This window comes from Maniola jurtina, chromosome 14 (genome assembly GCF_905333055.1).
Source record: "Maniola jurtina chromosome 14, ilManJurt1.1, whole genome shotgun sequence".
NCBI classification, from domain to species: domain Eukaryota; kingdom Metazoa; phylum Arthropoda; class Insecta; order Lepidoptera; family Nymphalidae; genus Maniola; species Maniola jurtina.
This window is the reverse complement of record NC_060042.1, coordinates 1,642,416-1,655,548: the sequence shown is the minus strand read 5'-3', so window position 1 is coordinate 1,655,548 and position 13,133 is coordinate 1,642,416. Positions and strand designations below refer to the sequence as shown.

At 37.2% G+C, this 13,133-nt stretch overlaps 2 protein-coding genes and 2 long non-coding RNA genes across 6 annotated transcripts in view; 2 read left to right on the top strand and 2 right to left on the bottom strand.

Annotated features, from left to right (window-relative positions):
* The first annotated feature begins 294 nt into the window (after positions 1-294).
* LOC123871632 lies at positions 295-6,756 on the top strand. Its single transcript, XR_006797294.1, has 2 exons — positions 295-431; positions 5,207-6,756. It is a non-coding gene; the product is annotated as an uncharacterized LOC123871632 (long non-coding RNA).
* On the bottom strand, positions 4,043-5,193 carry LOC123871619. Its single transcript, XM_045915531.1, has one exon. It carries the CDS (start codon positions 4,993-4,995, stop codon positions 4,288-4,290), a length of 708 nt encoding a protein of 235 aa, XP_045771487.1. The 5' UTR covers positions 4,996-5,193; the 3' UTR covers positions 4,043-4,287.
* Positions 6,757-7,519: 763 nt separating the features above from the next.
* LOC123871634 lies at positions 7,520-9,250 on the top strand. Its single transcript, XR_006797297.1, has 2 exons — positions 7,520-8,300; positions 8,453-9,250. It is a non-coding gene; the product is annotated as an uncharacterized LOC123871634 (long non-coding RNA).
* A 1,016-nt stretch (positions 9,251-10,266) lies between these two features.
* The window catches only part of LOC123871605, a 148,789-nt gene continuing 145,922 nt past the window's right edge, over positions 10,267-13,133 (bottom strand). For 2 of the 3 annotated variants that reach the window (XM_045915497.1, XM_045915499.1), the window contains one exon: positions 10,268-13,010. In XM_045915497.1, coding sequence (XP_045771453.1) covers positions 11,563-13,010 — 1,448 coding nt within the window. In that variant the 3' untranslated portion in view covers positions 10,268-11,562. Of the gene's footprint in view, positions 13,011-13,133 lie in introns of all 3 variants that reach the window. The other variant, XM_045915498.1, reaches the window with a different exon arrangement.

The window sequence follows — 13,133 nt, the reverse complement described above, 5'->3', positions numbered from 1 at the left end:
GCAACGTTTGTTGACCTCTAGTGTCAGTCAGATGTTTTGTTTGCACCAGAAAGCTGTAACAACATAAAATCTTATTTTGTAGCTGGTTACAAAACGTACCAACGTAGATGGAAAGAATAGAGCTGGCCTACTTAAACCAAACTACAAGTTTGGCCTTACTGCCATCACTTTTAAAGCGTTCATTATACGATAGGCCCATCATCATTATCAACCGATACACGTCCACTGCTGGACATAGTAGGGACTTCCACACGCCACGGGCTTGTGTCCCCTGAATCCAGCCGGTCCATACGACTCATTTGATATCGTCTGCCCACCCAGTGGGGACACGATATCTGCGAGCAATGGGGATCCACAGGCAAAACTGATCTCAGAGTGCGCCACAAGAGGTCTGGCCAATGCAAGCTGACATCTTCATAGTTTCTTGGGAGGTTGAATGAATGAATGAATGAATATACTTTTATTGTACACCACAAAATTAGTACAGAAAAACACATACAAAGCTCAACAAAATATAGGTACAATTTGGCGGCCTTATCGCTACCTAGCGATCTCTTCCAGGCAACCAAAATGGTCCAAAGGATATAGCTATAGATATTAGAGGTAGGTGGTGTAAGTATACATTTACATTTATATATAATATTAGAATAAATAAATATATAAATAAATAAATAAATACATAGAAACATGTTAAAATTTAAATAATGTACTAAATAATAAAATACATAATATAGAATAAAAAAAATAATAATAAATAAATATGATATATAGATAAATAATAAATCCTCATACTATTATTAAGACTAGTAAAATATGTTCCAATAAATCCGATAATGCTAAAGTGATAGTGACAAATAGTGATCTTTCACCAGACTCTTAAAGATATTGATGGACTTAGCCTCCCTGATTACGAGAGGCAAGGCATTCCACAATTTAATAGATTGAACTGTGAAGGATTTATTGAAAAAGGAAGAAGAATGTGAAGGCGTCCTTAAAATAAGCTTCCTAGAGGTGCGGAGAACTTGTCCCGGACGCGCTGCAAATTCAAATTTCTCCTTCAAGTAAGGAGGAGAAGAAGGGTGAAACAATACACAGTACAGAATAGAAAGGATATGTAAGTTCCGGCGAAGTCGGATGGGTAACCACTTGAGACGAGACCGAAAATGAGACACATGGTCATATTTGCGCAACCCAAATATGAACCGAATACTAGTGTTTTGAAGTCTCTCAAGCTTGTTTAACTGATCTTCTGTTAAGTTAATATAACTTGCGTCGGCATAATCAAGGATAGGAAGAAGTAAAGTCTGTGCTAACATAATTTTAGTAGGAATTGGAAGAAATGATTGTAGACGACGCAAAGAGCTCAGAGATGCAAAAGTCTTCCTGCTAATCTGTTTTAAGTGATTCGTCCAACCTAAATTGCAATCCATATGTATCCCCAGATTTTTAACGGAATCACAATATGGGATGACAATACCATTGTACTCGATGGGAGGAAGCGTAAACCAATCAATTTTTGAGATAAGGTTCCGACTGCCAATAATTATAGCCTGAGATTTGATCGGATTAACATTGAGGCCATAAAATCGACTCCACTCCAGAATTAGCTCAAGATCATTATTTATTTGAGTAACGGCTGCCGGAAGGTCCACAAGAGTTGCCTGGGTGTAAATTTGGACGTCATCTGCATACATGTGGTAGAGAGAAGATAGTTTTTGAGTTAAAGAATTAATGAAAATAGAAAAGAGTAATGGTGACAACACGCCACCCTGAGGCACACCAGCAGTGATATCGCACCAAGACGAATGAGTTTCCTCGACACGAATACGCTGCTGGCGACCGCTTAGGTAACTATGCATCCAGTCAGTTGCTGATGGAGATAAGTTAAGAGAACGCAACATACTCACAAGTATATCATGGTCCACAGTGTTAAAAGCATTACTGAAATCGAGCAAAGTCAATACTGTGAGTTGTTGATTATCCATGCCCCAGCGAATGTCATCAGTAACTTTAATCAGAGCAGTAGCCGTACTATGTCCAGAACGGAAACCAGATTGGAAAGGGTTAAATAGGCAGTGACTATTCAGGAAAAGGTTAAGTTGATAGTGAATTAACTTTTCAAGGACTTTGGAAAGAAACGGTAAGATGGAAATGGGACGGAAATCGGAAAAATACTCAGCATTAGCCTTTTTCGGAAGAGGTACAACATGAGCACTTTTCCAGGCATCAGGAAATTTGGACGTTGTAATCGATTCGTTTAGAATGTGGGTGATTGCAGGAATTACAATATCCACGATAGGAATTATCATATTACGGCTAATGTCGTCGCTACCAACAGCATTCGAAGAGATGGACAGTATGCTCTTCTTAACATCATCAGTAGAAAACTGGCTGAAATTGAACGGAGGATAGGAAGGGGTAGGAGTCGTTGAAAGAGAATGAATAGTTTGTAATTTATCAGAACTATTAATGGAGTTTAGAGGTGATGAGAAATATTGATTTAGGAGATCAACGTCAACGTTAGGTGGAGATGAATTATGTGACGTTTTACCAACTCCAACCGTCTTTAGAAATTTCCAAACTCTACAAGAGTCGCCGTTCTCGACTGATGCATGAATATGGCGTCGCTGTGCATCTCGACACAATGTATTGCAGCGATTCCTGAGTTTGTTGTATTTTCTGTGATTTTCCTCAGATGGATTGCACTTTAGTCTGGTTTTCGCTACACCTTTCTTAAGAATCAGATCTTTTAAATCTTGCGAAAGCCAAGGTGCAGGTAAATGTTTGAGTTTAACAGGCTTAATTGGCGCATGAATGTCATAAAGCTGAGTCAGTAAGGAATTGAAAATGTCAACCTTACGATCGACGTCGGATACAGTTTCAACAACTGACCAGTCAACTTTACAAGCATCTACACACAATCGATCTACATCCATTCCACCAAAATTACGCCGCAGAAGTATTTTAGGTTTAATTTTTGGAGGGCGCAATTTGTACGAGAGAAAAAGTAAATCGTGATGAGAAAAGGCATCCGCAGAGCATTGGCCATGCTTAGATACAAGGTCAGGAGAAGACACTATAATCAAGTCAAGAAGAGAAGGAATGTAGTTAGGAAGGTTATGAGTAGCCGAAAGCGGAAGAATTGTCATGTTACAAGATTCAATAATGGATTCTAGTTTATTAGCCCGATTGTCACCTTTAAGCAAACAAGTATTAAAGTCACCCATTATTATGCTATGAGTATATGTAGGGAGTAGGGATTCTAAAAGTGATTCGAATGAGGGGAAAAAATTAATAGTAAGCGAGGGACTGTAGAAAACGCCAAGTAAGATTTTTGTTTGTGATAGGGAAACCTCAATAAGTAAATGCTCAGCAGCATCAACAGGAGGCGGTTGACATGACGAACTAACAATTTTGTAAGGAATGTAAGATCTAAGATAGATCGCCACACCACCGCCACCCCTATTAGTGCGATCATTTCTTATGAGAATAAACCCCGGCAAAGAATAAGAAGTAGAAGGCAGACAGGGCTTAAGCCAGGACTCAGATACTAGGATGGCATGAATATTTTGGGACTCAAAAGACGCAAGCATATCAGAGTAATGTGCCGGAACACTTTGTGCGTTTATGTGAATAGCATTGAAGTTTTTCACGCAATCGGAGAAATGAGAATTTAATGTTACATTGAGCGGAAGAGAAGTGGCTGTACTATGGTAACTTGCATTACTATCTGTCACATCACTAGATAACGACAAAAACAAATCACTGTCTATACTTAAATTTGAGGATACCATACTATAATTAAATAATAATAAAAAATAAATATGATAAAGCAAAAAGTAAAATAAATATATATACAATCAGTAAGGTAAATAAAACGATAGACGAACCCACCCGCCAGTTGCAAGGAGAAAATCACTTCTAACAATATACAATAAGTAGGTAAAAATGCTCGACCAAAAGCCTTGCATCCAGGGTAGTTATTTTGTCTGTGGCTAGGATGTCAAATGTCACAGCTGTCATCAGTTAATGATTGACACTTACATCTGTCAGTCATGATCACATGCATGTCACATGACACAACACAAGCAACAACTATTAAATCTACCTACCTACAACCTATTATTTTAAAAATTACAGTTCATAAAAATTATTATACACATAAGAGCAATAACATAGACTTTATGATAGTGACATACTTAGAGCAAGATAAATAAGCTGTTATAAAAGGCTTGCAGCCCAAATATTGTGTAAAAGTAATACATAGGTATATAGATTAATGATAGGTTACTTATTTTTGATTGTTCTTTTGGACCTGGAGGAAAGACTGGCAGTGCCCTGAGTCAGAGGTTTAGAAGACTGTGGTATGCATTGGAGGTCAGCCTTACACTCAGCTCGATGACGTGAACCATCCGGGGCTATAATATGAATGCAGCCATCCCTTGTCCAGCACTTGTTGACACCAAATCTCTGCCTTGCCTCCATAAATACGTCGTGACGGCTCCTCGTTAAAAACTCTGATACAGTTATACCGCTGCCTTTAAATCCAGTTTTAGAGAACCAAACCTTATCCCGCAATGTTGCATCTGCAAACTTTACCACTATAGGGCGAGGTTTCTTGTCAGAAGGACGTCCCAAACGATGAGATGACTTGATGGAGCTAACAGATAACCCAGTCACACCAAGATGTTCCCCCACAACGTTGCAAACCCGTGAAGTAACATCTTCCGACTTCTCCTCGCTAACTCCATGGACTAGTAGCATTTTGCGCCTTCTACGCGTCTCCAGACGATCGACCTCTGTGCCAAGGAACTCCACCTGTCTCTGCAACGTATTCATGGCAGAGAGCACGAAGGTTCGGAAACTGCTGAACTCTGCAGCCAGGGATGCGTTCGTGCTCGTTGTTGGTGCACTATCCAGGCCCTGCTGGAATTCGCCCATCTTTTGTTGAAACATTTCGGCCATCGCGTTCAGCGAGTCTTTGAGTGAATCCATGACTGGTGACACGTAGTGAATGCAAAAGGGATAATAGTGAAGTGAAGTTAAAGTGAGTTTCACTAGGAAAACTGTCCGGTGGGTACTTTTAATCACATTTCACACTAATTCTACTAAAAGAACTGTATTAAATTACTGTTTATAATTTTAAAATTAAAGAGCTCTTTCAAAAAACAGTTAACTTTTTCACACCTACCCTCGATCTGTCAAGGTTTCATATAAGGAGGTTTTACATGACAATTTTTTTATGGCATTTGACAACCGGCCGTTTTGTTAGCCGGTTCCACAGATGATACTACCTCTATGGTTGGTTCACTTATGCACCACTTGCTGGGATAAATTGGCAGTGTGGATCCCCATTAATGAAGGACGTGCGGTTCCTTATTTACCCATTAACTCGTCTTCGTGAACAAGGTACGAGTATGTACATTGTACATAGTGTCAAATCAACACGTACCGTGGGAAGGCACCATCAGCACAGTCTCTAATTTTAAATTCAGGGTTGGCTGTGCTGAAATCTTAGGCCAGACAGACGCATTTTATCAGAAATTGGTACTGATTCTGATCCCAATTATTTAGAGTACTCTCATCTTTTTCTACAACGTATATATAAACGCAATAAGAAAAGGACAGACAGACCTAATTTAATTTAGAACTGTCAAACCTTGTGACTTTGCCAGTCGTGAGCCTATTGTTTAAAGAGTGCACTAAAATTTAAACTCTTCACAAAAAACTCATTTTCCATTCTTTTTTAGCAATATTAAAAAGAAAAAGATGCAGATATTTTAAATTTAGTTCAGAGAAAAACATCAATATCGACGCCACATTGTCATCAGAACATTTTCTGCCCCTTTCACTGCTTAGAAGAAGCGTACATTCGGCAAATTCTGACAGTGTGGTGTTTAGTACAAAATGTATGAGCAAAGCGCCATCCGACGCGCTTCCGAATTTTTTCGGACAGATATTTCTGATAATATGCCTCAACATAAAATATTCTTCAATCAAATATCTAGATAATAAGAAAAGTTCTGAGAGAAAGCATTTTGTATAGCCGATTAATATAAAGCAATTTGTAATCAGTTGAATTGTTTACTTTATAATCTTAACAATACAGTACATTTTTGAATGTTGTAGACAGTTGTTTATATAGCCGATTATTATGGTCATGGAATTATGGACTCTATGATTCTTGAAATTCAGTACACTTTTAAATGTTTTAGATTTTAGTGAGTCCTATAAAATATGTCGGCACTATAGTTATATCCGGTAAGTACCGGCATTCCTGTATTAAGCATTTTAAGCCAAGCTATGTGAGCTTATGACTGTGCGAATTGAAATACATATTTCATAGTTGATAAGTACCCTCATTTTTATTCAAAACTTATGATAAACACATGAAAAAGTGGGTGTTTTAGCGTGCATTTCCACTGAAGCGGAGCGGAGTGGAGATGTGTTCAATAATGTCATTGTTATGTGACGATGAATTTTTTCATGCCATCTTTTAATAATCTTTGATTGGTCGAGTACAGCTCCGCTCCACTCCGTTTCAGTGGAGTCGCACTCTTAGGCTAGGACAGTGACTCCCAACGATGCAACGCACACTGGCAGTGTTGAGCGTGGCGTCTTTTTTGATAACAACTTAAACTAAGCTATATTTTCTTTGAAATAACGGTTCTCGGTGTTATGTTTCAAGTACTAATTTCAACCGTATATCTAAGTAAATAAAGCTGAGTTTAGGTAGTTATCAAAATGAAATGAGATAAATGATGGCAAAAAAAAATTATTGTGTAGTTTAAATCCTTTGTCAACTCTATCGTTTTTCGTATTAAACAGTAAGAAAGAGCGAGACAAAAATATTTCTTGCGGTGTCGTCGTGTCTGTATAAAGTGTAAATCACATTAGTGTCGCACCCAAATGGAGTATATTTTTAATACCTAGCTTCTAATGTAAAGAACCCAGTCAGCGACGCGCGAGTGGCAATAATATTGAAAGTATTACTTGTATGTATGTTCTTTCTTTTTTCGGTAGTGTAAAATAGTCCTTAAGAGTTTGAATATGAAGTACATTTTTATACACCCAAATACTTGGGTGGTTGAGGCATTTTGTAATTGTGAAGGTGAATGATCATAGTAGCTTATTTAGATGTCGTTTCTATGTTCTGTCTACTGAACAACTTCTGGATATTCAAAATGGCGCCAATGAATCCTTCAAAATGGCGAACACTAAAATGGCGCTTATAGAACGTGAAATTTATAAATCCATTAATTTTATTATTTGGAAAATAGTTATTATGTCGAAAAAACATCACGTACATTCAAGGCTAGACGCTTGCCTAGAAGGCTACATGCATTTACCTGTATTATTAAATTATACCAAAAAAAAAAAAATGGTGGCTGTAATTGGCGTGACAATAAGCCGCTGATCAAACAAAAACTTTTCAAATTCAAAAATTCAAAATATTTTTATTCAATTACACTTTTACAAATTCTTTTGAATCAATCTTTCTTCAATCTCTCTCAATCAATCAATCTTTTTCAATGGTAAATCAAACTACTATGATGATTTATCTAAAACATAAGTGGTTGCTTAGCAGGAATGAAATGGGGTGCTTCAGCGGTGCCACTGGTGCTCTTTGTTATAAGACCGATTGTATTGCGTGTATATGAAAAAAAAAACAACAAACATCACTTTATGAAATACTAAAATATATCTTATGACACCAGAAAGTTATGACAATTCTTGTAAAGTAAATTAAGATTATCTTTTTCACTTTGAATATATGATTGATTGAATGTGATAAATATTCTTAAATAGGCCGGCCGCCCAATGGTTATTAACGCCTGAGTTTGAGACCCCGTTTACACGGAATTTGCACCGTACGTTTTTTTGGAAGATAAATCTTACCATATGCGTAGTGGCGCATACATTGAGTATAGGATCGTTCACAAGTGACGTATAGCAAAAAACGTACGCAGTTTTTAACCATCTGAACGGCTCTGTACTGATGAGCGACAGATTTTTAGCAGCTTAGACTCCATTCACACGGAATTTGCACTGCACGTTTTTTGGAAATTAAATCTTACCGACTACGTAGTGGGTCTTAGTTGAGTATAGAATGGTTCACACGTTTGTACTGCAAAAAAACGCATACAGTTTAACCATGTGAACAGCTCTGTATTCTGTGTATGCACTAAGTGTACGTATTCGGTAAGATTTATTCAAAAAGTGTGCGGGTCTTGTGAACGTGTTCGCTCTTATACAAGAAGTGTGGTATTGTGTATAATGTCGGGTAAACGGAGTCTTAGGTTGAAATCTATAGAGCGCACTTTAACTTTGCTTAGACTTGAGTTTCAGTTAAAACGAGACAGATTTATGCCAGCGGTATAACGTTGTCTCGTTTTAACAGTGACTTAAGTCTGAGCAAAGTCAAAGTGCGCTCTATAGATCTCAGCCTTAGGCTTCGATCAGACGCTCGGGCGATAGTAACCTGAGTGTCCAGCCACAGCAATAAAAAAAAGTGATAAAATTGACACTTAAATAATAAATATCTATCATAAAATGTAAAAAATTGTTGGAAAAATAGCGCAAATTCATTCGGCGTATGAGTATCGTATCGTAGGGCTTAAATTTTATAGAACTTTTAGAATTAGAACCCTTTTTTACACTATTTCACTGAGTACGCTTCTGACTACACATTCGACCAATACGATGTGGAGAAAGGTATCCTTAGTAAAAGTTTGTGCACCTCGAAAACTTTGATAGTTTTCGTACGTTTTTGTCGCAGCAACCCAGCACAGTACAGAAACCTGCTCAATCTAGAGATACTCCCCTAGCGTGGGCTGGGTCTGATGTGAAACGATCAAAATACTGTCAAAATAGACATTTTAAATGTCATAGAGTCAGGGCCCTGATTGGTGCTTGACGCGTCACAAATTTTAACAGATCAAGTGTATAAAAAATTTAGATTGTATAGGTACTTCAGGTTCAGTTTTATTAGAGAAAATAAAAATCTTAAACTTAATTACAATAAATATTAGTCATAGCTAATTAATTCTATTATTTACAAATGAAAACCTTTCAATTTTGAATGCTCGTAACGTAATGTATTTTGTCTAGTAGGTCTTAATAATAATTTCTTGTGCTGTTTATATTGATTCATTTGTTAATGCATTAATTGATTATTATTATTTCAATAGATGTGTAAAGTTGTATGCAATGTAATAGTTTGGCCAAAAATAAAGCTTATTTATTCAAATGTATTCGTTTCATTTCTTTTTTTAACCCCCGACCCAAAAAGAGGGGTGTTATAAGTTTGACGTGTGTATCTGTGTATCTGTCTGTGGCATCGTAGCTCCTAAACACTTGTATACAATATTTTTCATAATGTTGATTTTTCAATCGCCAAATAAAATTTGGCAGCCCCGGTTGTTGGACAGCAAACCAGAAGGTCGAAGAGGCCGAGGAAGACCTAGAGGTAAGAGGGTTGATGGAGTGGAGAAGGACATGAGGGTTCTGGGGCTTCGGAGCTGGAAGAAAGCTGCATCTGACCGGCCCCGATGGCGGAGTTTGCTTGACCAAGCCAAGGCCCACCCAGGGCTGTAGTGCTTTGATGATGACCGCCGCCCATGAACATCAGCATGATACATCACTAGAATAATGTGAATAATTCAGTACCCTATCCTTCTCCAATATATGGAGCTATCATATTGTAGTTCTGAGGGAAGGAGTTGTCCTGTCAGGTTGCCGTTCTACCACGTAATAGTAATTTCTGTAAGTATCTATCTGTTTTTCCAACTTCGGTAATAATTAAGTAATTTTATTGATTTAAATAAAACATATTCGCCATACTCTGTCCATGGAAAGAAGTAAGATAGTATAGCGCTCTTTCTGTTGCATTAAGAGGGGTCTCTCCGTCACTCGCTTCATACAAACGTAGTTCCAATTTCATTTGAATATTAAGCAACCAAAGTCCATGACATTTTGCAGACATATTCTAGAAACTAATATCTATGCCTGTGGTTTTCCAGATTTCTGTTAAAATATTCGGTTTCAAAGTTACGCGGTCTTAAAAATTTACATACAAATCTTTGAGCCCCTGTAATTTTGAAACTACATATTTTTAGAAAAATCTATAACACCACAGGCACAGATATTAGTTTCTAGAAAATGTCTGCAAAATTTCATGGACTTTGGTTGCTTAATATTCAAATGAAATTGGAACTACGATTGTATGAAGCGAGTGACGGAGAGAGCCCTGTTAGTCACATACAAATGATAGAGGCAAAAATCTCAGTGGACGTTAACCATTTTGAGTCACCAACCAATCACAAGCATGTTTTCAAAAAAACATTCGAAAATCAATTAGAAAACATCCTGTTTCTTTGTGATTTGTTGGTGACTCAAAATGGTTGGCGCCTATTGTGATTTTTGTTTCTATAATTTATATGGGATTACGTAATAGAGTGCTATACCCACTAACTTCTTTCCGTGGATAGAAAAAATTAAGAATGGTGCTAATTAATTTAGCTCTTCAAAGATTTTTAGCATCATAGACATAGCAATCTATATCTAACAATGAAAAGTAAGCTTCAGTGACGAAGTTTTATGTAATCTTAAGCGAATTTTGTTTAGACACAAAATTACCAAGATTTGATCATAGCCTTACGCTGGGTCTCCAATTGCGAACATGTTCAACGTTCAAAGGTGAACGCACACTTATCCGAGCCGAACAAGTCGAACGAAACGAAATTTAGAATTCTATATACCTATGAAATCTCTTGAAACCTCGCACATTTCCCCGCGTCGAATCGTCCGAATCGGAAGATTTCGTATACAGAATTTTAAAATTCGTTGCGTTCAACTCGTTTGGCGCGTTCGGCTCGTATAAGTGTGCGTTCACCTTTAAAGTTCATTCGAATGTTTCGACACAGAGTCGAACATTACAGTATTCAGCATGTGTCGGTGTAAACCCAGCTTTTAACGAAGATAACAATTTTGATAAGTATATATTTCCTTTAACGGGAAATTATTGATAATAATATTGCACTAGACAAAATTTTTAGGTGTACGATACTTAAATTAGTCGTTGGTTTTATGCGTTACATTCTATAACAAGTATTAAATTAAAAGTTTTCCCGACCTGTGGCATTTTTGACTCTGAAGCGATCTTGACATGTGGCATAGTTGATCCAAAAGTTAACATCGATCGATGTGAGGAATCCTTACGACCAAACCGCTTGAACGTTTTTCAATGTTTTTCATCAATTTTTCAAGTCCTCACTCAGATTGTAATGAAAACAAACACAATTGTTTACCAGCCAAGCCAGTTATGCCATAATATACTAAGCCAAATTGCGTTTATTTTGAGAAAATGCCTCTGAACATGGGCATCATCATCATCGATCATTTATCCATCATCGATCCCAAAAAGTATAGCTAAGATCTCAGGTGAACTTTGCAAAAAAAGAAACTACATTGGAATACATCCATTCGGTAGATCCGAAACCACGATCAAAACTATTGTGTCAAAGACTTTCGCGTTGTCGGGGTTTAAAAATACTCATCAAATCAGTATAGACCTGAAGGCATATCCGTGACTTTATGTAATCCAAAATTGCTAGAAGACCCGACTGATGATACAGTTTTCTTCAAGTCGCTGTAGCTGTGTGTTCCCGTCATGACTAAACTTGTCATACTAGCTGGAGCATCCCTTAGTATATGGGAGCCAGAGTACAGCCCTGCGGTACTCCCTCGTTTCATAATAAACGCGTGGTTAAAAGTAGACGTGTCAAACGAGCCCGAACTTAGCTTTGGAGGCAATAATTTCTGCTCCTTCTCATCTTTGCTTTTATAACTTGATGATTTAGAGTTGTATGTATGAACTCTGTTATAAGATCTTGTGAAAGGTATTAGCGGAGATTCGTTCCCTGCTTCACTGTTGGTTCTTGATACTGATCTTTGTCTTCTTTCGTACCATGATGATTTCTTAGGTTCATTAGTCATTACGATATCGACCATCGAATTCAGCCCTTCGTCGATTCTATCTAAGCTTTTCGTTAACTTTTTCGATTCGATTAGACTCACTATTTCATCGACACGATTGCATTTTGGTGTTTGTGCCTTTGTATCGACTGGACTTTGATTTTGTGATTCGTAAAACATACTCTCGATATGTTCGCGTTGACGCGATCCAATTTCTGAATTTTGGAAAGACTCGCTACGCTTAACTGACGTCTTCTTATGTTCTTCTCTTGATCTGGTTCTAGAACGTTTTATTCTGCTATCATCGTTGCGTTCAGAGTTATCGAATTTAGCGCGACATTCTTTAAAATCAAAGCTAGTGGTAGAATTCTTTTTGGTTACATTATTATCGTTTTGACACCGTGATGCACTTAATAAAGAGTCCGAACCTTCATCACTCGAGTAGAAGTTATCATCAAGCATATCAGGGGCTTTGCTATATAACAATCCATGTTCTACAGGTGGTACAAATAAGTGAATTAAACTTTTGGCCTTTCTCGGTGGGTGAGGTAATATTTTACTGGGAACTATTTCTGCTTCCTCCTCGTCATTATTATCATCATCTATATCTGTATTATTTTTTATTTGAATGCTGTGCCTAGTGCTTGTTACTGAATCCTCTTTTTCAATAGACTTGTGCTTTTGGTAATCATGTAGGGAGATCTCCGAGTCATCGTTACATCTCGACCTATCATCGTAAGTTCTGTCTCTTACGTATTGTTCAGTTTCTGCATGATTCACTATATTTCTTAGTTCCTGTATGACTTCATCTATAGTAGTTTCATCGTCTTCGTCTGATGATTTTAATTTTGGATCAGTCTTCTTAGTACTTTCTAGTTTTTTGTGTAGCGGTCGTTTGTTTCGCAATAGGTCATATGTTTCATTCTTTATATTGAACACTTCGTATACCATTGATTCTCTTTGTGGATCGCCTTCAGGACTAAGTGATCGCTCCGAGGAACTTATGCCTTCATCTTCTGGTGGTGATGACTCATCTGAAATGAAATTATAATCATCAATTTTTTTATTTGTTTCTAAATTTTTAGTCATTTCTATTACTTTACATCTTTTACTTTTTTTTTAAATTAGTTTACTTGAATCAGAATAGATAAACTATA